The sequence below is a fragment of the Heterocephalus glaber genome, unplaced genomic scaffold (genome assembly GCF_053883595.1).
Source record: "Heterocephalus glaber isolate CG9 unplaced genomic scaffold, H.glaber_assembly_v1.0 deba00001550, whole genome shotgun sequence".
Taxonomy (NCBI): domain Eukaryota; kingdom Metazoa; phylum Chordata; class Mammalia; order Rodentia; family Bathyergidae; genus Heterocephalus; species Heterocephalus glaber.
Genome location: NW_028258343.1, coordinates 20,804,289 through 20,828,937, shown reverse-complemented (window position 1 = coordinate 20,828,937; position 24,649 = coordinate 20,804,289). Strand labels below are relative to the sequence as shown.

Below are 24,649 nucleotides of genomic sequence, written 5' to 3'. Positions count from 1 at the left end.
AGGAGTTTTGCAGGTAAAGAAGGGGGGGTAGGGAGAAGCAGTCCCAGTAGAGGGTATCTGACAAAAAAAGGTCTGATTCTGAAATAGGCAGAACTATGCAAACAAATGGGTGCATCTGCCGCACAGACTGCAGTGTCTCGCTAGGTCAGAAATTCCATGCGGCGACAATCAAGGTTATTCTGCTCCCTAGAGTGAGAAGCAGGACCATGGGATAAAAAGAGGGGGCTCAATGGCTTCCTGCTGTGCAGTGACCGAGAGAGGCAGGAGCGGTATGGGCATTACTAACGCAGGATAAGCTTTTGCTGTATCAGAAGGCACCAAAGGAAGTCGGACAGGTCCTGCTTAACCGTGTCTCGTCACTTCAGTGCAGACCTTACAGGAAGTCTCCTTTTCTGTTCAGAGAGTGTCAGAGAATCCTGCTGACATTAGGGACCATTTTGCTCTGTGAACAAAGATATTACACATGGGATACAACACTACTTAATGAATTATGCAATATACAATGTAATATTTCCAATTTACTTTTAAAATGAAAGCAAGGTGAATTAGTATAGAGGCAGAATGCTTAGGAGCCAGATGGATGGACACATGTGAGAATTTCATTACAAGCTCTGGAAACATGAATCTCACAATGTCTCCAAGCCTCAGCCAGGGACTTCACAAAACGGGGAGAGTTTTTAAGCAGTGTTATGAGGCTTAAGTGATGAGGTGCCTGATGCATAGTAGATACTCAAAATATTAATTATTTTTTCCCATAATATATTTACAATTTAAATCCCACCTAATTACACAAGAGGATTTGAAGCTGTCTTTTGAAGTAAGAAAACAAAAACAAAGATAAAACTGAACATGACAGAAAGAGCAGAATTCATTTACAGGAAAGAGGCTTATAATTTTATTAGAAACATATTCCTTTAGAATTCCTGAGAATTGTTACTCTCCAAAGACAAGGTTTAGGTTGCTGAAATTTACATTAGCATTGTAAAGGTGCCCTTCATTTTATAAGCTATTACCTGAAAATCCTGTGACATTCAGGTGTAGTGACTTGACTTTAATTCTGTTTCTTGAGTGATTTTGGTTACTTATTTCCATAATACCTGAATGGCATGTTTGTGAGCTGCCAGTATTTTATTATTTTGAGTTTTCCCACACAAGTCAATTTGGTTGTGTTTGGTTTATTCAAATTCAGCAGGGGACAGTATACAGCATCCTCCATTCTAATCATCTAAGTGACTCATGTTTCCCTCGGTAAAATGATGAATCAGATTACTCAGTCTCAAGTAGAAGGTGGTGAGCTGAATTCACAACGTATGATGGAAGAACTAAGTGCCTTCCTGAGGTTTAGTCTGGGTAGCTCCTTTATGGATGAGATTCCCGGCTGAAAGCCATCACTACGGCCTTCCCCTTCATCTTTGACAAATGTTGAGGATATGTTTTCTTGTATCAGATAGAGACTCTGCTTCAGAGGCTTTCATTGCATCTGGCTGGCAGTTTGGAGGAAGCCACCCCAAGCACTCTCAAGCCTTTGGAGAACTGAGTCCTGCAAACAGCGAGAGGGCAGGGGTCCTGGGAGGACCTCCAGTAAGTGGCCATCGAATTAAAATTCACCTCCACCTTTGAAAGCCACAAGGTGGGAAATCCTTACAAGTTCTTATCCTAATTTGTTCTCCCAAGTTCATAGAAGGCAAGTAAATCTATGCCGAAGTAAAGTGGAAAGATGTGCATTTGGTAAGAAAATATAGTCAAGTTTATTAAAGCAGTATTATTTATTCCTAGGCAAAATTTTTAGTTGAAAAATAATTGTCTGGAATAATATTTTTGAAGTTTAGAATTTTAAAAATCATAAAAGTAAATGAATTTATTCAAGTAAATTACAAATCACTCATATTTTAGGCTGGAATGTTATTATGCAAAGGCCATTTATCACTAGGTACATCTTGACCTTAAGGTTTTCTTTCTTATTATCTCTTTCTGCTGCCTGATACTCCTAACACTCAGCACTGAGGAAGACCATCACGGGTACGCAGTGCCAACCACTCCTCACTTTACCACCTCATCTATTAAAAATACCCTGAAACTCAACCAATAAAATAATTCCAGATTTGCAAATTTGTGATTAAACAGAGATGCTCTGACTGGGTAATCCCTGAAGAAGTTTTGAGTCTGTGTGAGGGGCAGGCAGAGGGGCTTCCACTTGACAAGAAGGTGTCTGCAAACTTCACACATGAGTGTGGCTGCATTTCACAACCATGCCACTGTGCGCCCTGCTCTACTCCCCAGAGGCCTCTTAAACCTCCAGTTCTCACAGTTTTGTGCAAAGAAACTTGCAGCAGGATAAAGATGAAACTTGAATGGAGAAGTGAGGTGGGGGAGAGAATGTAAAGCAGATCAAAAAGGACAAAGACAGAGATGGATTTCATGGGAAAATAAGGAGTAAAAAACTGGAAGAAAGCAATAAAATACCATTGCAACTTCTCCAATTCCAGAACTGTGGAACCTCAGAAATGCTTTGATCAACCTCTGTTTTCTAAAACTAACAATTAGCTCCTTTGGTTAGTGACAAAAGACTTAATTTAATGATTTGTCTTTGATGTTAGAGGTACATTTTTAAAGTTTACAATATTAATCTGAATGTGACACCATCTTGTTCTGAACATGACAAATTGCATAGGGATTAGGGCCTCAGGTGTCTGCTGCAGATTCTTGTTTACTCGTGGAATCTTTCCAGATGTTTCTCCAGTCACTGTCCCCTGGCACACACCGGGCTTGCAGTGCAGGCACAGTGATGGCTGTGGTGCACCAGACCTGCCTAAGTGAGGTCTGCACCCAGGTGAGCTGCTGCCCACCTGGACAAGGTGGGTGGCAGAAGACATTTGCATTCTTTCGTGCCGCACATGTCTGCTGAGTGCCTTGAAGAGACTTGTTCTTGCAGTGGGAATAAATCGGAAATGGTCACTTAAATTAGGTCTCAGTTGTTTCGAGGTAAAATGAAGATAATAATATCTGTGCCAGCTGGTCTTTTTCAAGTGATTTTGGAGAAAATGGTGCAAGTGAATTTACTGAGAGACCACAGTAGAGATAGAGCCCTGTTGTCTTTAAGCTTATGTGAATGATAAAGCGATGTTGGTGAGTAACAAGCAAGACGATATTTCAGATCCCACAAATACAGACCAATGGAGCTAGGGTGGTGAGCCAGGGAACGGCTGGTGGAAAGAGTGTGCTGGGTTAAACAGTGAAGGAAGACCAAGGCCACCTCACAGCAGGGACCAACTAGAAAGTTTTGCAGAATTAGAGAAGTTTACATAAAGTATTCTATGATGCTGTGAGTCTGGATTTTTTTCTAAAGGCAAGAACATGCTTTTGAAAAGTTTTAGCATGATAGATTTTTAAAGATTACCAATTTCTGTGTGAACTAAAATAATGTTTTCAGAAAAAAGACATGAGCGGTAGCAGACAAGGGAATAACCCTGGTGAGAGTCAATGCCGCCTTGAAGGAGGGGGTTGTGGTAGGGATTCATTCATTCATGCAACAAATATACATCAGGTGCCTACTTAGAGTCAGGACCATGAGTTACAGCAGTGAGTGATGCAAACAAGATCTCTTAATTCATAGAACAGAAAGTGGAGAGTGGTCAGAGACCACAAACAGCACCTAAGTAAGCCAAATGGGAATAAGTACCAGTGAAGATTTATAAGGTGTCCTTTCAGAGCTATGGGTTGCGATTTTGAATAGATGATCAATGAACATCAAGTAGTAGCAAAGTAGGTGGATCTGCAGTGCACTTTGAAGTAGACCAGTGGAACATTTTAGTGAATTGAATGTGGCAAGTGAGGAAAATTAATAAAGGATAACTTTCACAATTTGACTTGAGCATCTGAGAAGAGATAAAAATAATACTGCAATAAGGGTGGTAGGTTTTTCCATTCACCCAGCTACTTGTTAATCAACTAACTGTTTAGTTATCAACTGTCACTCTACCTTAAACAACTTTCAGTTTTGCTTATATAGAAAGGAACTGAAGATGAATCAGTGGTTACTGTACTGGATTTTTCCAACATTATATCTTATAGGAAGTTAATTCTCAAGATTTTTTTCATACTTTTAAGAAAGTTTTAAGCAAATGGATTATTTAACATAAATTGGATACATGACCCACTATAAGGTATTTAAAACACCAAGAGCTTCAACTTCTTAGATCAAAAAGCACCCTCCAGGACAAGATGATTCTAGTAGGATGGTTTCTTTGCATCTTGATAAAAATCTTCTCTAATATTTTCACGTGTTAGTATATATTTGCATATTCACTTTGATGGAAAGCAAGGAAGAGTAGCCAAATACATAGTTCATGCATTCTTTTGATTAAAAATGATAAAAGTAATATTAGTGTTTTTTCTTCTTCATGCTCAATTTATGAAGTAGAAATAATTTTCTGTGGAACAGCTGAGAAAGGAAATAAGATTGATTCAAGATTGTATCATTGTTTAATTGATTTTGTACCTTGTTTGTGACAGAATGCCTGATGTTCAGATGTACTAAAATAGATGCATAGAAGCATGGGATTATAACAATAAAGTTTAGGATTGTAAAACAGACTTTAAATCAGCTATTCCTTAAGTTTCTAGATGGTTAAAGATGGTCTCTAGAAATATAAATAGCTAAAACAAAATCATACATGAGACTAAACCCAATATAAGATTAAAGTTATTGTTCATTTTATTTTTGTGAGTCAAAATAAATGACAGTCATTTTAGCTGTTACTATAAATGGCTCATGACCCTTGAATAAAATAACTTCCCATTTTTGTTGGTGGTCATGTTCTCTTTAACCTGAGACACTGAACTGATGCAATACTTAAAGACCTAACTCCATGTTACTGGGTTCCAGTTAGATTGCTGGGATGTGTACAAAACTTTCAGAATTATTGTCTTTATGTTTCTTAAAGAGTTTTTTCTACTTATCCAAAACAATTCCTTTTTCAACTCCATAGCAAAACATAATTGCTTATGGGATTGGAGCAGGGAAAAGAATAGGATACAGATAAACAGGTAAATGTGGATTGTGTTTTTCTTTTACTACAGAGATGGAAGGGAAGAAGATTAATGAAGTAAATTAGATTGACTGCAGTTCAGTTAAATAAATAATAATAAAGGCTGGATGTGATGGTGTACCTATAGTTCCAGCAACTTGGGAGTCGGGGTGGGGGTGGACTCAGAAAGAAGAAAAGTATTTCATTAAGCAATTCACTTGAGAAAAGACACTTGGAATATACATACTTACAGCTTTCCCAAGTAGCAAGGCTATGGGAATTACCCACTGAAATGCAACCTAAGGAATTCTCCCTCTAAAATGTGGCCAGAGCAGTGTTTTCGTATCAGAAGAGGCCATGACGTTCACCAAGAACACAAAACCAAAGACATTAGATGGCTTGCAGTTCACCCTGCTGACATAAACTGAGCCCTAAATATGCGGATTCCTAGTGCAGGGTTGTTCCTACAGAAGCATATTGTCTTGGGCTTGTGTTTGTTTTATAAACAGCATAAAGGGGTCAGGGAATAAAGAAAATACAGTGCAAAATTTAGAAAAATGCTAAAATGTTTAAATTAATTGCCAACAAATATTTTATTGTTGTATTATGTAAATGTCACATTGTTATATTGTTTTATTAGCCTATTTTCTGAGATATTGGATGATAGAAGTAGTTGTAGGATAAAATTTTTCCTTGGAAAATATTTAATATATTGAAATTCATATCTAAATTTTTTAATTACATAACTGCATTGATTTAGAAATGCAGGATTTCAAGGGAAACCATGAAACAATAAAATGTTGAGCTAAAATCTCAAGTTTTGTTTATAGCCCTTCCCCCTCCCATGTGTTAATATACTGATTAACTAAAGGAAAATCAGCTATTATTCATTTAATATTATTGACCATTGCTTTCAGTAGAGAAGTTATCAGTTCTAGTAAGGCTGTAATTTATAAGCCAAGTAATTATAACCTGGCATTCTGGAATATGGGCTCATTTGATGCATGATACCTCCCAGGCCAAAGTGTAACAGTTCAGGTCTTATATGGAGCATTCGGAGCATTCCTTCTCCAAGATCTAACACACTAGTGATTTACTCTAAAACTTAAAACCAACCCGAGCTTAATTATTGATCATTGGGAATGTGAGGAGTGATGGAAGATGAATAAATAGGAGAAATAATGGTTTCTGGGGGCAAAGTTATTCTATTTACAAAATGTATTTAAATAACTTACAAGTAGAAGAACAAATTCACTTCCTACAAGGTAGGAGGCTTGACATTTTTGTAAACTATCAAAAACATAGAGAGTAAATAATGCCTCCTTCTGTCTCCTATCTTTTCTGGTTGCTTGACTTCAAGATTTCACCAGAGAAATTGTTGACAGAGAGCAGCTGGTACTGTTGATTGCTAAATCAATTCCAAAACTACTAGTATCTGTTGTTTTCCTTTCCAATAACTTCAAGACCCACCAATAACCTTACAGGTTAATTCCCTCAATGTTGTCATTCACCACAATGCATTGTCACTCTAGCCATTAAGAAAAATGTTTCAATACCTAACCATGGTGCTAGATGATACTTTATCAGGCCTATGGTTAGCTTCATGGAGACCCAGAGAAATAAAAGCAAACTAACCTTAAGATGCCTTCAACAATTCTGGTGACAAGTCATGTGCGCTTTTGGGCAAGGAACTTGTCCTCTCTGCTTGCAGTTTCTGTATCAGATGCCTTTGACTCACCACACAATGGAGGCAGCTCTAAGTTAACAACAAACTACTGGCTTCTTTTGGCAACTACGATGGTGAGATTTAGGTGTAATGCCAAATTTAAATTATAGGAGACAGAGATTATGCATCTGTTTTAAACTATACCACTTAGGAAACTTAGTGGAGAAAAAAGCAAGGGGAAGAAAATCTAAAAGGCATTGACCCCCTGCTAAAAACATACTTATTTTCTGTAAGTTCTGGAAACATATAGCCGTGTGAGCATTCTAGAACTTTCCCTAAGTTCAATTTCTTAATCTCTCAAGTGAAGTTATCAACTCCCTAGCATGGCCTTATGGGAACAGAATGCATGGCTCCATGCCGAGTTCAGCACAGGGCCTGGACGACCATGCACACTGCACTCAGTCCTTCCTAACTCCGCCTTCCTGTCCTCACCTCCACTAGCCCTCAAAGCTGAGAGAAGACAGCTGCAGATGAAGACTCAGAGGACTCCCGAGCTTCCCCTCAACTGTAGTTTTACCATGCAAAGCAAAGCTCTTTGTAAATCTCCTGTCTCATTATCTTCAAATGCAAGGGGATAATTTTTTAAACAATGACATCACTTTTGAAAAACAAGATCGCTTCTCTTTATAAAAGGATCTTATTCTTAGAAAATAAAATAAGTTTGGTCATTTTTAATTACTATATTAAGCCACTTCCATACCACAAGGGACTTGACACAAGGATGGGAAGAGAGTTTCGAATCCACTTTCTCTTTCGTCTTCACCTGCAGAAACATTTTGTCTCAGACACAGACACATCCAAATAATCTACACTCACTAGCAACTCAAGGACAATTGAGGGGTGAAAGCAGAGTCAAAGAGCCAATTACAAAGGAACCTCCTAGGGTTAGAGTTTACCTCAAGGGTGAAGAACATCTTGAAGCTTTGTGTTAGCAGAGAATTTTCTACAGGATACTTTAACAAAGACAATAAAAACTTTACATCTTTTCAACTGCAGATATGTGAGTGACATAAAGTATTTCACAGATAAAGAATAGAAGGGGAGTATGTTAATAATTTAATAGGCTTAACCTTACAGTTAAATTCACAAATGTATCCTCACATGAATGACCACTTCCCGTCAGGCAATCTCCTTCTGTTTTCAATTGTGTATAATTGTTACTACTTTGTCATTTAAAACAATGGACACTGTTCACTCACTGTCTGCCAAGAGGCTGTTTATCATTACATATCATATCACTCTGGGAGGAAATCATTATCAACTTAATCACATCATGAATTATAGAAAATAGAAAAGGTTTCTAGCTCATGCAGCCACCATAGGAAAGAATATTAAATCAGCAGTCTGTTTCTTACAGGATGTTTTGCTATGGCATTGTGGTATTTTTTCGCGTCTCTTTTCATTTAATTTATAAGATTTCCAACGTTAAGAGCAGCCCTCTCTACTAAGCAAGTGCTTATTATGTGAACACCGGGCAGTAACAATAAAAAGTCATTTGTGGGTGACACTTCCTCCCTCAGGAAACCAGCTTATCAATCATAAAACAAATGCTGGATAAGAGAGAGTAGGGGATATTTCTGAGCCAGACTGTAAACAATTAAGTGTAAGTGGAAAAGGGCAGAAGCTAAAGTAAGATGGGATTGAATTTGAAAGAGAACATAGTGACATAGACCACATCTAACGGCACAATGTTTTGTTGAGTTTTTCCCTGTACTGATTTCTCACTTGGTATTAATAGTTTTAAGATCAATTCAGTTTTATAATTATTTTTCTCTCTGGGTGAAAATCTAACCACCCAAATGAGAATAAATACTGAGCTACCATAAGCAATTAGCAGCAATCACAACAAAGCTGAGAATTTCCATCGCTGATAGAACACACCCTGGTGAGCCTGTCCTAGCCACTTTGACCCTCCTCTCTCTCAGCTTTTATACTGAGTAGAAGCTGCAGTGCGTGATTTAGTTCTTAATGAGCAGCTCCTCGAATCGTTCTCCCTCTGCTGCTTTGTACTGCTCATTGCTGCTTTGTCATGACTGGTTGAACTGTTACTGCTTCTGCTTTGAAGCTCAAACTATGATCACCAGCCCTGAGCACATACTAGAGATTCAGTGACTCCCAGGAGGCTGATCCAAGGGGTGACTCTGAGCACATCACCTTGGAAGTTGAAAAGGACCCAACAGGTGAGATAAATTGCTTTCAAAAATAAGATAATTATTACTACCATGTGGGAATAGCATTATTTTTATGTCTTAATATAGAAGATTTTAGAAAACTAAAATGTATTAGGCTAGAATAGAAGTTCCAGAATTACCCACAAATATTTGGTATCTGGTTAGGGTCTATAACCAGTAACCCTACTGATATCCTTACAAAATTCATTAGAATCATCATCTTCTATACACAGAAAGATCCTATACAAGAAAAGGCCGTGGAAGAAGAGTATTTGTTTAATAAATATGCTGACTCTAAAAGTAATTACATCAAAACACTTATGGGGCGTGGTTACTATTTCCAGATTTAAACTAAGGACTACATAAGAAAAGGCATCAGAGCTATGCATCTATTTGCAGGTTAGAATGAGCTTTCATTTTTTTTTATCCACTGAAGCTAAGGCTACACAAATGAACCTTAAAATAACACTAGGTGAATATATTCACACAAACTATGAGAATTCTGTTGAAACTCTCACTTTTCCATTTAAGATGAAAGGTAAGATTATTACAAGACCTGACACATTAACAAATAACATCTAATTAGTTTGATCATTCTTTGATTAAGCCTCCATTTTCCTTGCTTCCCATGCAGCAATTCAAATTACTCCGCATTATTTGTTCCCTTTCAGGCTATTTGAGAACAGCCCTGAAGCAATCTCAGTGGGTTACCTGTGGGGAATTTCTCTTGTCTGAGACCAGACCCACACCACTGATGGTGACAGGCTGGATCAGGAAGACACTTTGAGGTAAGTCCCTTCCCAGGGAAGGTATTGCCATGGAAACCAAAGCCTTGTCAGAAATCTGGAGGACAACTTTCTGAGGTGAGAAAAATGAAAGCTTAGACCTTCACTTGCTTTTCTTCTCTGGGCACAAAGCAAGAGAAGAAGACGTATGGACACTGTGCTGAAGGGAGAGAAGAAACCTCACTCCCAGCCTTTGCCCCTTTGTCCTGAAGCCAAATGAGAGAGCAGGAGGAACATCAGTGGGGCACCACCAGCTCAGAAGGGCTGGAATCTGTTTTTGTGTACATTCCAGCTATTTATAGTGACTACAATGATCAATGGATTGATTTAGACAAACATGACAATCTTAGATGGCTTCGCAGCTTCAAACAATCCGAAGGCAACTCGTGGGGGTGTGGCGAGCCCAAGGACTGTACACACCCATAATCAAATATTGGTTTTCTCTCATTTTTCCCTTTCTCTTTAGCCTTACTCTATATGCTGCCTGCAGTTTCCTAATGCATGCATCCAATGAGTTTTTGTTAATTCTGAGCTTCTCTCTCCAGAGATATCACCAGCAACTCCTGTGAAATCCATAGAGAGGCCTATTTGCAATGCTTAGCAACCTGTCATCTTTTTAAATAACAAGATTATTTCTACAAATGAACAAAGAGGCTGGCTGTGCTGGGATAAACATCAACTTTTTCACTGACATAAATATTGTACACCAAGAGCTTAATTCAACAACCATATCATGTTTCTGGCAAGGTAAGAGGCAGGGAGGATTTAAAGGCAAACGTTTCTTGAAGGTGTGTAAAAGGCAGAAAAAAACTTGCTAGAGAGAGAGATATAATAACATGTGATAATTAAATCAGAAAGATGAAGGACACAGTAGAAAAAGAAACCACAATTTTGGTGTATCCGAGAGACACCATGTCCATTAAGTAGGGCATATTATGCTTATACAAAGTGTAAATGTATGTGGATGTACATAATTTAACCTATTTCTTAACTCTGTAAAGTAACATCTGTTTATTCCATTTTATAGGTGAGGAAACTGGTTCAGGAAAGTCAATCAACTTGCTTTTCTTCATTTGAGTTTTTTCTTAATTTAAGTCCGTTTGTGGAAATAGCCATTCCACTTCATCTTTGCCTTTCTCCCTGTTCCATGGCTCCAACAATCTTCCCTTTTGTTTGCCTCTGAAATCTTTCTATAGTTCACTCAGTGAATATTGTGTCTGGGTAACCAGGGAACCCAAAGTTTTGGTTTTTAGTTTATAGCAGATTAAGAGGAAGGTCCGTACTCAAGGTTCCAGTCAGTCTGAGAAATAGGTGAACATTTCCACTCTTGAATTAAAAAACAATACATGTGGCATTCAGAAGATACATAAAGTGACTTAAATTGCAACAAACATAATGAACCCAAAGATGCCTTCCGAAAGAGTTCACTTTTAGATGAATATTGTATGTCTAAACTTCTTATAATGTTTCAGGTTCTTTTGGAGGTATATTTAAATTTTCTCTTATACCACTGTTGAATAGTGTTATTTATGGTACAGTCAGTGAGAATTTACTTTCATTGGAGACCAAAAACATTTCTTATCTGTAAAAATGTAAATGTGAATAGTGTTTCTTTCATTGTGTATATTCACCACATTTTAAAAACTCCATGTGTTAGTGTACTAAGTTACAATTAGTCAGGATAAATAAATTCTGATGTTCTATTGAGTAGAATGATTCTAGATAATGTATATTTTAAAAACTAGAAGAAAAGATTTTGAATGTTCTTACCACAAAGAATTAATAAAGCTTGAGGACCTAAAAATGCATATCCTAATTTGAATGATATACAATTTAACATGTATTGAAATATCACATGGTACACCAAAAATGTATAATTTTACATGTTAAGTAAAATGCATGTATAAAAAAGAAAATCTGATTTTATAGTACTAGTCAATGCATTCATTATATTACAAAAATTGTTATTTAGCCAATCACTTTAATTCAATTATATTAACATATTTTTGTTTCATTCTTCTTGTCCCTTCAAATCCAAGAATTAATGCCATAAAAATTATTTGAGGCACTTGGTATGATGTTATGTATCAAAAAATCACCTTTTAAGATTATGTAAACCAAATACAATTGCCAAATACAATTTTTTATAATCTTCCATAGTGCCACATGCATAGGCTTATGAAAAATATAAGCAGGTCTGTAACTATCGGTATTAATCATGTGATGTTTCTTTCAATTTAATAATCATAACAATACCAAAAAAATCCCTATTTTTTTTCTGAGTGTATTCTATGTGTCTTATGGCTAGCAATAAGCTCTACATAAATTCAGGTTGGAGTTCATGATGGTAAGTATGAAAGTGTGCATATCTTGTTTGCTGCATGAATATTTTGTTTTCTGCTGTATATGCAGAATCTGACATAGTTCCCAGAACTCAGAAGAAACTTAAACCAAATTTTTATGTATAGTACATGTACTGTGGAATACTTTGGAATGAGCCACAATATTGCGTTATAATTTATATCATTACCCATACTATATAAATAAAATAACCAAGGGTAGGAGATGTATGAGAGTCAAACAGGGCGGAATTTGTTTATGTGGCTCTAATAAAAAGTGTTTCTTTGCTCTTACACTTCTACTTGTCACAATCTGTAGATGGATTTCAATCATAAAGCAGAGCCAAAGCTCACAGAGCTGTGAAATGGAAATGCAGGTTGACCATTTATTTGACTCAGTGGTTCCAGGAATCCTACAGCAGCCTAATGTTGCAGTGGAGGAGACAGAGGCCTAAGAACATTGAGCAACTTGACAAAGTTATATTTTAAGCAAGTGGTGGGGCCTAGATTGGAGCCCATGCACTGAGTCTGTGCAGTCTGCTCTGACTCCTCTACATTTTCTGCACCAGACGGCTGTCTCTGAAGAATAAAAATGAGAGAAAACCAAGTAACAACAAACTCAGCCCCAGAAGGAAAAGAAGGTTTACTTCTGTTAGGTTATGAACAGGTACAGTCCTAGCGCTTGCCTTACTGTCCTGCTTTTCACAGATTTTTCCTCACATGTTGGTTCTTATTTAAGTAGAGACCTTAATGAAGTTCCTACCCTTAAACTACGAAGGCAGTTGGTGGTATTTGGGTTACATGATTAATTTCTTAAGTCACCTATGTATAGTTCCCATCACCAATCCATGAATAATGGTTTCCTAAAGTTTGTCCTTCCTTTCTTCAAAGTTATCTTTTAGAAGAATCAGCATTAGCCATAGTCCAAAATTCTCCTCCCCTTGCCAATTCCACAAGCAGAAGCGCTGATCACCATGGGATCTGGGAGGTGCTGCCTTTCCATCATTGTTCAACTTATACCTTCCACAGATTGTTTTCCATGCCAAATATCAATTATGCCTGGGCCAGGGATTTAGCTCAATGGCCTAGTGCCTGCCTGGCAACTGTGAGGTCCTGAGTTCCATCCCCGGTATGAAACAAAAAGATCACTTCTGATTTTCTGATATTTCCCAGTCTTAGTTCTTTGGCTCTGACATCCTTACTGAATTATAAACACATCAATTTCATATCCACTTTTGTGACCAGTTCATTTTCTCTCACACTCATAAGCAAACAAAGTGAGTGCTCTGTACTCCAAGGAAGTGAGACAAATGTTACTTATCACTCAAGTTCTGTAGAGCCATACCACCTTCCCTGATAGCAGGAATCACCCATGCAACTCATCTGAAACTTGTACCCCGTGGAGTCTGTAGTGTGCAGTCTGACTCCTACATTTGAAACTTTCCATTATCCATGAGCACGCAGAAGTTATACACTTACAAGTGTTCAGATTTATTTTCCTTACCCTGCTGGCCACTGCATCTCTACCTCTGACTTTTCATCAAAATTCTCCACTTGGTTATCTAGCTTCTTACAGCAAGATTGATATGAGAATTAAATGAGATACAGTACTTGAAAATACTGTAATGACCCGTAGTACTGAGCAGGTGCTACACAACTGATGTTTGGGTCAGAAGCCCCCAGACTCCCCTTGAGCATCTCGCTCCCTTCGGTGCCTTCAGGGACAGGAGAAAGCTCGAAACTCCCCGCTTCCCCAGTCCTCTCCATTCTTCTCAGCTCCGACTTCACTCTACTTCAGCACTTCCAACTCATGGCATTCTTTTGGTTTTTCAGTCCAACGAACTCCAATAACCTTTCCTTCTCTTCTGGTGTGTACAAATCCCCTGATTTTACCTCTATAATATCCCTAAAATCATCCTTTTCTTTCCATCCAGTTGTCTAAGTCCAAGCTTCTCCTTCTCTTCCCCAAACCCTTCTGCACCTCCATTCCCTTCAAACCATCTTACACAGAAATTCCAATTATTTCTCTTTTTTAGCTTCCCTGAGTGCCAATCAAAGTGAACTCCTTTCAGTTCCCTAAAAGGTGTGATCAAAACATAGTGTTTAAGTTTAAACATTACAGTAAAAATACATTGTTATTAATGTCCCTCAAAATATCCCATCTCGCTTTGAATCATTCTTGCCACTTTCTGAAGCATGTCTGGAAATGCTTTTTCAGGACTGGCTTCAGTTGCACTGCCATGGCTGCCTCGATGTCCTGAGTCATTCAAAACATTTACTTTTATGGCCATTTAGACTTTGGAGAAGAGCCTGAAGTCCCACAGTGTTTGAGCCACGAGTAAGGTAGATAAGAACACATGTAAGGTTTTTATGATCCTGTCTTTATTGCATGGCAATCAGTATCAGCACTCACCACATTTTTTATCATACCTGCTATAGACACTCAGGAAAGAGGACTTCCAGAACTGCTTCAGAAAGTGGTGAGAATGATGAGATAAGAGTGTTCAAAATAAGGGGTCATATTTGAAGAGGATTAATGGCATTGGGTCTTTGTAATACAATTTTTAACAAATATCCCCTATAATTTTCAACCACTCTGTGCATGTCTGGATGATAGACCTGGTCTTAATCCTAAGGATTTAGAAAAAGATTGCCCTGGCCTTGAGTCTTTTGCTTGCCACCTTGGGAGGCCAGGACAAATCACTTCAACTCATCACACCTCAATTATTTCATCTATAAGTACAATAATATAGACTCATCAGGGCTTTATTCCTATTACACAGGATATTCCAAAAATAGAGCAGAGAGTAAATTTTCAACACTTGGTAATGACAAAGGAACAGTACAAGATGTGATTCTGGGTCTTAATATCACTTCAAGCTCGTATGCTATTTTTTCTCAATTCCACATAGACATACCCAACCATTGTCTGAAGGCCCATGTTAAATTTTAAGTATTCAGTAAGATCTTCTTTGATATTCACTGATAAATGATAAGTATGCCACTGATAGAAATAATTATAAGTATAACATTGATAGAAAGAATGTCATTATGCAGTTAACTTTTATAATACAAGAGAAAGCAGAAAATGAGGGAATATGTGTACACTACTTCATTTATTATTTAAACCTTAAAAAGTAAAATTTATAAAGAAATTGAGATTCAAAAAAAGTCAAACAAGCACAGGATAAACCCTGGCAGGTGTGGTCTGCCAAGTTCACAGTGCCTTCCTCAGTTCTCAATATGTTAACAAGGTCCATTGGTTTTGTCAAGGATTTATTATTTATTTTTGCAGCTATTTTAACTATTTGTAAAGACAATACTTCTTGACTTGTTATTTTTTTCCTTATATGTCTTCTAAGGAACAAAATCAATTTACTTACTTTTAAAAAGGAGCAAAATCCATTATATCTTGTAATCATCTTGTGGCACCAGTGGAGAATTTCAAAGATTCAAGGCACATAATGGCGTCTTGATGATGATACATATTGAGCATTTTCCAAAGTTCATCAACTTGGGAGTTATTTTGTCATTGTTTGTTAATTTTTCCCAATAAGAACTAAGACCAAGATAATAAGAAGCCATTCTAATGATGGGGTTGAATGGAAGAAAGGTGCAGTAGTAAAATGCTTCTCACCCTGCTCTCTTCACACAGGTTTCTTACTGTCCATGCTAAAGTGCTGCATCACCACTTACGGAAGATGGAAATGAAAGATAGAGACCACTGTTTTACTCTCTTTTTAGTTTTCAACTCAGAATTTGATTTTTCATCCATAACTGACCCCCAAAAAGTGACAGAGGAAGATACTACACAATTATTAGGTGAATCAAAAAATGAATGCAAAGAGACAGATAGCAACAGGCTAGAGTCTAATGATCAGGCTGAAACTGAAATTGATTCTACAACTGAAATTTCAGCTTGAGTCTTCAGATGACAATGAATTTTCTCAAACCCAAAAATCAATGAATAAATGATACGTTTAAAAAGGTAAAACAAAAATATGGCATTTTAATGCAGTTAGCTCTGTAGCAAGGCAGATTTCATCATGCTATATTTTGTGACAAGAGCTTGAGCCATCCCATTCTGCTAAGAGAGCATGTTAGAATAGTCTTCCATTCTGAAATCTATTAGCCAAAATTTATGGTTTTTAAGGACACAAATATTAAAGAAAGGTAAAAGCAGGTATTGGGAGGAAATATACAACATGTACATCACAGAACTGGATTAAATTTTTCATTCTAATTTTTAAATACAAAAATGAAAATATTTTGTTAATTTATAAAGAAGATGATGGCATTTTCTTTTCAACAAAATACTTGTCATCAGCGATTTTAAAACTACAGCTATTGCATTAGATAGATACATAGATGATAGATAGATAGATAGATAGATACATAGATACATAGATAGAACTGGTGAAAACAGGGACTATATGGAATAAACATTTAGTTTCGCTATGCTTTAATTCTCATCAAATTTTTCACTATCATTTTACTCTGATTTGAGTAAACTATAAAATGATTTTAAATATTTTAAAATAATTTTAAGGACCACATTGTAAGTAGCAATATCCATTCCTGGTATACTGAAATTAACAGTGCGGTTTCTCAGTCTCCACTGCATGATTATCCAGCTATCATTACTTGTGCAATTATTTGTCTTATCTCTCCACTAGCAGCTGGCTAAGGTAACTCAACAAATACTCTTTTCATTAAACACAGTAACTTCCAAAGCTTTTGTTGTATAAAAATAATTAGATGTTTGGTGGAATTAAAGTGAAGCTTTTCATAGACAATTGCCTACCTTGGAGCATGATATTTTGGAAAAGGATAAAGAAAGGCTGAATTTTACCTGATCTTCTCTAATGCTGCAAGGTGAAATATATTAGATTAAACCATTATATAACAATGACTATACTGCAATTACATTTTGCCTCTCCTGAGCAAGATCATGCCAGAAATGCAGTTAAGTATCACTAAAGTTTAAAAAGAGGATCTTAATAAAATGACACTCACTCCTCACTGTTTTTTCTAGCTGTGGACTTAAAACCCACTGAATTGGAATACAGGCTGCCAAAGAATACCTTATTACAGTCAGAAGAGATTTTGCTAGGGAAGTACCCTCCATTTTAGGAAAATAAATGACACAGAAAGTGGAATAAATTACTGTGACATGAATGTGTGGTTCAAGTAAAATCAGACCATTACAGAACTGTAAGGGTGGGAGACCTTCTAAGGGATAAACTTTAACTTATATTAAAATTCAATCATAAGAGTTACAAAGATGAAAGCTGGGGAAAAAAGTGTTAAAATTACTAACCCAGAGCACACTATCCCTGACCCCAGCCCTGAACATTTAAGTCGGTTTCATTACCTATAGTGGATATAAGGGCACCGGTTTGTAGTGTAATCACTCATAAAAATCTGTCTCTCCTTTAACTTGGCTTACACTGTGCAGAAGTTCATGCAATTCATTAGTCCAGGGAGAAGGTGATGAAGGGGGAGCATAGATCTGACATGCAAGATTATGGCATTTCTTTTCAACCATATGACTGATATGACTGAAACTATCGGTGTAATTTAAGATTATTGCTTGAGAAAAAGGTGCTTTGGCCGGGGATTTAGCTCAGTGGTTTCGCCCCCTGCTGTGCAAGTGCAAGGACCCGAGTTCGGTCCCAGGTACCAAAAAAAAAAGAAAAAGGTGCTTAGCCATAAAATACTGAAGAGGAAATTGGAATTGCTAGGAGATTGATATAAATAAATGTCAAGAATTTTACTTTGACCCTCTGTACAATCACTTTCAAACAAAACACAGCACCCTAAATTGAGTCTCAGTTTTGTAAATAATATCTCTATTGACCAGTATTAGTTTTCTCCTAAGGAAATGACAAGTAGACAATCCAGTCCCTAAGGGAAAAAGTAGGGTTATCAGCTCTAGAATAGCCACCGTAGGACAGGATCTGCCCCACCCCGTCCAGTACGGGCTATTTGAAACATGATCTACAGCATCCACAAACTCCATCAAGGGGTCTCATGAGAGATTGTTTGGGCATAAAGGAGCAAACAGGATAGTATTTTCTTTCTTTCTCTCTCTCTCTCTCTTTTTTTTTTTGTGGTACCGGGATCGAACTCAGGACCTTGTGCTTGTGAGGCAGGCGTGGTGCCACTGAGCTAAATTCCAGGCCAGAATAGTAGAAATATTTCTATAGAGAGAACTTCAGTGTCCACAGTATTTCTTTAAAAATTGTTTTAGTATAGATATATGTCTTCCCTAGCTGCCTATAGAGACAGGCTTGATAACATATATTCACTTTGCAGATTTAAATGGAAGTTTCTTATTACTGCAATTTAATGAAAAGTAAGGAAGTACCAGAGAATGTTAATTAGATATAACAAAATGATCTAATTCTTATAATTATACGTATTAAGGTGATGTCTATAATTGAGTGTGGATTGTCAATGACCATTGAGTATTGCATTTTCTTTATCAGAGAGAGCAGTTCAATTCATCTTTGGGTATATAGATTAAATGTTAGCTAAAACTTAATGGTATCTTAGAAGTATTTTATGCTCCAATTGAGCTACATTTGGGCCACTTCTGAGAGTGTGACAATTCTCTACAAAGGAATTACTGAATCCCACAGGGAAAAATCATTTCTAGTTTTAAAAACTCATTACCAATAATTAATAATGAACTCCATCTAAACAATAACAGGTGTTCCACTAATCCCCAATAGAAGCAGATGGAAGCACAAATGTTTTATAAATAGTGGAAACATGCAGAGCAATAAACTTGGCAGGGATTGTTTTATTCTCTAATTGTGAGTCAGAGTCAATGTCTTATCATTCACATTTTCTCTAGATTAACATTTCCAGCTTAAATCTGTGTTTTTCACTTCTTATTTTTGGAACTGCACATCATATTTGGTGCTTTGTCATTCCACTTTATGTATTGCCCCACTGACAAGAATAGTACTTGGGAACTTTCCTTTGGTACATTTAGGAAACATCCTCCCTTGCAACCTGTGGACAAGCAATGCTGGTGTAAATATAGTTTCATCTCTTAAACTTTCAAAATAATGGATGTAGATGGATGCAATAAATGAAGGGAAGTGATAAATCAATACTTGGTATGAAGTCATTTAACTTCATATAACTCAGAATTATTTTCAGGAGTTGAAGTACTCTATAGACCTGTAGATTTTATCCACACATATTTCTCAGGTGTTAGGGATCAAACCCAGGGCCTTGAACATGCTAGGCAATGCTTTACCACTGAGTCAAACTCCCAGCTCTAAATCTATGATTTTTAGAGTATATTCTCATCTGTCTTGAGAAGGGTTCTGTATTTTGCCATTAGCAAAATCCTCCATAATTCCTGCACAGATGGTTTTATTCTTCTTGGTTTTCAGCTCTTTGATTTTTCAGACAAAACTGATTGGTAATTGTGACTGTTAAACAGCTCATATCCTAAACTGGATTTAACACTGCATAGTGCTCTTCATCCTGATTTTGTTAGGAGGTATATTTTATAAACAATAACTAAATTCTATGAATAATTGCAGTGGCACAAACAACACATTCTTTTCCTTAAATATGAAATTTAAATGCTAATAGAATATAAATAAAACAATGTTTATTAGTCATTAATTAATTCATGCTCATTGGTAATGTATATTCAAATTCCACATCAGTTAGTTGATCTTAAAAAATAAAAAATATGTATAGAGTATACCTTTCTTAAACTACCACAGCCAAACAAAATGGACAACAAACGTTTGATTACATGGAATTTGTGGTGCATATGGACCACAGCTCATTAACGTTGTTTCCTTCACCTGAGCCACTCACTCAGCCAGATCACTGTGAAAGCCATAAATTAAAAATAAATCTATAATGACACTTTGTCGTATACCTATTAGACGCTTTATCAACAATGCCAGGCTTTTACTGTGATCCCCATTTTAAATGTAACTTCTTGCGGATGATTGGAGCTTGGTGATTTGCTCAAGGTCTCGTGTTAGAAAAAGATGTAGTTAAGAATCATATCTGCATTTGTATTCAATGCTCTTTATTTTCTATTATATCACTGTCTTCCACAGTTCCTGCATGTAATTTTGCTATGTCGCTATACATAAATACGGAGAGTAACCAATTCCATCAGGTAAGATACCATAATTTCAAGTTTATTTTATTCATTTCTACTTCCAACTCATTAAAGATGCAGTAGAAAAAAGGGAAGAACACGGAAGGTAGCAGGAGAAGAGGAGGAAAAAGAAGAGGAGAAGGAAGAGGAAACTATCTGGTAGAATAAGTTACTGACATTAAGATTTCCAGAGAGCTAAGTTTCTGGTGATATTCTAAATTTGTAGGGTCTAGATGTATCATATATTTGTTTCCAATATGATCTTCCTGTTTGTCAGTATATACACAAATTATAATTACATCTTTTAGAAGGACTTCCAAATGACAGTTAAGAAAACAAGATATAATTTTCCATAAATAATAAGCTTCCATTATTCTAAGGTAAATCATCTTTCTAAAAACACTTTCCCAAATATGGATATGAGTTCCTTCGGTTTTTTAACTGCAAGAGGCACAGTGCAAGCAATCAGGTTAATTGCTTAGCTATAGTGCTTTAACTAGGAGACCCTCCCATTGTGCTGACTCTCATCACTAGTGCTCTGGTTCATATGCAGCTGAGAAACTTTGAAAGCTTTGGGAAATGGATATTAAGTATTTGAAATGTGATAGATTTAAATATGAATTTTGTTCACTACTCAGATGAGAAGTGTACTTCCATTGTCCTGGGTCTTTTTCTTGAGTTTCACAGGAATAAAATAAGATGATTTATTGCTTTGCTCCAAGATATTATTAAAGATATTAGCATTTTTACATATAAAGATATTAGCATGTTGTGGCTTTTGGCTGACTTCATTTGCAATAGGTCATGCAGTGACTGAAAGTAAAATTAAAGGCCTTCATGCCAGTTATTATTTCTGCTTTTTATTGGCTTTACTCTACATCTACACATGCATTATGCAATTTTTCAAAATAAAAATACCATTTAGTACATAGAAAAAGCCAACAAAGACAGACAATTACAAGAATTGTTTGCAATACCTGGTTTTAAATCCCCATGGACAAACATGTCAATCATATATCGACAGAATGCATACTGATCTGACAGAGTAGAAAGAAAAAAAAAAACAATGAAAAAATGTCATCAACAGTTTTCTTTTTCCTATATTATGAAATGGTTTAACAGAACACTCAAACTAGCACAATTATACTTTGGCTACTACATATTTTCTGTGAAGTAATAATTTGCACTCACATGAACATATTGGGGGAAAAGACACAATAGATTTAATGCTTCAATTATTCCATACAAAAGTAAACTTAAGTGTTGAAACAGACTAGCCCAGGGTAAGATTATCATGGCTGATTTTAAAAGTCAGAACATTTTTTAATCAAATTTGCTACAAAAGTCAACATATTAAAACAATTATTTTCATCTGTCTCTTTGTGGACTTATAAAAATGAAACAGAAGTTTTACAAAGGAAAATTGTTTTCAACTTGGAAGATTTTTCCACATGTTCACTTCTAGCTCCTCTACTGCAGAATGTTTTCCAAAAGACCTTCGGAGGGGCAAACCCTTCCACACTCTGTTTGGAAATGCATAGGAATGCATCTAATTGGAAGAGTGAATCAGGGAAAACAGACTAACAAATTATAGTAGTAATTATATTATATGACATTATATTACTATATTATAGTAGCAAATTATATCATTGGTAAGCTAATTAACAGTAATCTTTATAGGATCATTTTATGATTTTGACTAGTCTGTGGCTCATGGGAAAAAATTTTAAAGCAAAACATAGTCTGTAATAAACATTTTGGGCAGGCACTGTCAAAACGAATATCAAGAGTTGGATTATTTTTCCTTTAAATTAAAGACCTTGCACTGAACTTTAAATTCTCACAAAACTTGAGACTTTACTGTAAACTCCATTGAAAAAGATTCTACTGATAAAGATTCTTAGGATAGTCTCTTAAATTTTACATATCTTACATTGTTATTTATATTTTCACATTCCTAAAATAGACATCTTATTAATGCACCAAATCCAGAAGCATCTTTAGGACCAAAAAGTTTATTTATTTTACACAACATGACACAATTTAATTGCTTCAAAATATGTAAATCAAACAAGAAATAACAATACTTGCTACTATATAAATACACATTCAAGGATTTTTGTAAGCCTCGTTCTTTTTAGAACATTAGCATTATTTTTAATCAGTTTTATTATGAAATTATGCCAGATAGTTGGAAAAACAAATGTAATTATTGCAATAGACTTAAAAAATACCATTTTCATTACATCTAAATGTGAATAAGACAAAACCCATAAGCTCTCAAAATGTATATGTGTTTTGATTGCTGAAATAGAACATATTTTCCCACACGTGAGTTGGGCAGTGAGTGGAATTCTCCTTCACAGATGAGTCCACGGGTCTCCTCACCTTTTTGTGTATTGACAGTTAGAGCTGTAGTTTCAGATCCAAGGACCTGAGTATGCTGAGGTGTGGGAGAAAAGTAAGACTAATGTAGGTGGTATTTTTTCTTTGCTGGATAAAATTTTCCTTTAGAGTGGGTGCTTTTGTTCTAAGACAAAACAAGATGAAAAGGACATTATTCTTAAATGGAAAATGAAATTGGACCAGTGTGAACTTTCACCTTTTCCTCTTTGTCTCAGTACCATAAGTCAGTGTACTTTCAGGTTTGTCCTTCATGTAACTCATGAGTACTTTGTAAGTGGTAACTGAACGTTGGAAATGGAGGGTACATCAAGTTACAGGTATCTGGAATCCATCATGCAGGAAATTATAACACTATGGATCTGGGCACATTTTTAACAGACTGTCTGGTGTGCCCAATTCCAGTACATGTGTAGAATCACTGTAGGTGATGGTGTAGACCCCTTCATTATTTTCAACAATGATTTCCAGTAACACTGGAGCCTTCTGGCGCAGTGAATGAGGCCTTTTGTTTTTATGTCTGAAATTCAGAATTCAGTGATCACTTATAATACAAAGATTTTGTACAAATCCTCAAATAAAATATTGCTCTATGCCCCAGTTGTGAAGGGATGATATAATGGATGAAATGCTGAACAGAATTCTGAATTAAGTAAAATCACACTTCTGTTTCCACTTCAATTAAATATTCAAATGTAATGAAACCTTTAAACTTAGGAGGAATTTTTACTAAAGGATTTTGCTTGTGTTTATTATACCAATAATGTATGGTTCCAAAAATCATTCATTTAATGAGTGCATCAACAGTCCAATTGAACATTTAACTTATAAAGGAAGTCTGTGTGAATTCCAAGAACTTATTTCTTTCAATCTAGAAAAAACAGTTACAATACTTAAAAGGATTTGGTTCTGGTAAGTAATCCTATAATCTTGCATAATAATGTCACCAAGATATCTGAGAAGAATATTCAGAAATATTTTCAATTAAGAAAGTTGACATATTTGGGGTTAGGACACCCATTTCCAGCGGTGATCAGGGTGTAACGTAACAATGTGTCAACACTTAGAGGAAGGTAGGGCAGTCTCCAGAGTTTGCTTCACCTGCCGAAAGGGGAACGAAACCAAGCCTTCCTGATTTTGGAAGATCTGTTTTCTAGAAATGCTTCTTTAAATCCACCTCAAATGATATAGCAGGAGAGTTTTCTAAAGAAGCCTGAATTACCCTGTTAGTCTTTCATAGGGGACAATAATGTGAATGAGGTAATTGCATATGTTGTCATCACTTTCAAGTATTTTTTTCCCTAAATACACTCTCTTCTCAGGACAATCCACACTATGTCTCCCTTTCTTGATCCTCAGGGTGCGGGGACAGATGTCACTCCGCTGCTGCTGTGTTTGTGCTCGCTGCGGAGGCGCAGCTTAGGGAAGCGCATTCTGGGTCCAGAGCGTGAACAGGAAGGAATTTTAAAGAATAACTGCTACTGAAGATGGGGTACGTGTGGTCTGGTGCTCTACGGAGGATTCTCACTAGCTATACTTTCTCTCCTTGTCACAACAGTATAAATAGGCGTTAAGGTGACCAAAGAAAGAAAGACAAAAACGAACAATGTGTGTACGGCCGTGAGACTGTCTTTTTCCTCCTCCACAGAATTTCCAGAAAATACCAAGGAGGCGGGAGCATCGTCTGTTCATGCCAATGCTTCCGACCACCCCCAAAATAGATGTGAACTGGTCCTGGTCCGTCTATAGTTGATCACGTGATATATTAGTGTGTGTGGGTTTATGGTAGGATGCACAGACATATGCATCTTATTCTCAGTGCTGAGTATGTCTAATTAAATAATGATCAATCCGCATGTCTCAGTGTCTCAGGTAGGTTTACAAGTGAGTGAAAGACCTACGAAACCTATTGGTTTAGGCGAACTATTTACCAGTCTACAAGAAGAGACTCCCTCAGCCTCACTAGATCTGTGCAAGTAAATGTCTCCTTGACCAAAGAACTAACCCGATTTTACTAAGTCATTAATGGCAAAAGTCTCAAGCTCAAAACCA

At 36.5% G+C, this 24,649-nt stretch overlaps 1 protein-coding gene and 1 long non-coding RNA gene across 19 annotated transcripts in view; one reads left to right on the top strand and one right to left on the bottom strand.

The window, feature by feature from the left end:
- The window catches only part of Trdn (triadin), a 335,361-nt gene that overhangs the window by 198,912 nt on the left and 111,800 nt on the right, over positions 1–24,649 (bottom strand). For 16 of the 17 annotated variants that reach the window (XM_087190174.1, XM_087190177.1, XM_087190171.1 and 13 more), the window contains one exon: positions 21,172–21,231. The exons of the other annotated variant lie outside the window; for it this stretch is intronic. In XM_087190174.1, the coding sequence (XP_087046300.1) occupies positions 21,172–21,231 (60 nt within the window). The remainder of the gene's footprint in view (positions 1–21,171; positions 21,232–24,649) is intronic. 17 annotated transcript variants of the gene reach the window in all.
- Positions 1–24,649, top strand: part of LOC106010666 (uncharacterized) — a 48,903-nt gene that overhangs the window by 18,983 nt on the left and 5,271 nt on the right. Inside the window, exons 2-6 of one of the 2 annotated variants that reach the window (XR_015442568.1) lie at positions 9,596–9,712; positions 10,255–12,715; positions 14,267–14,391; positions 20,151–20,212; positions 23,957–24,089. This is a non-coding gene — a long non-coding RNA (uncharacterized LOC106010666). The remainder of the gene's footprint in view (positions 1–9,595; positions 9,713–10,254; positions 12,716–14,266; positions 14,392–20,150; positions 20,213–23,956; positions 24,090–24,649) is intronic. The other variant, XR_002387966.2, reaches the window with a different exon arrangement.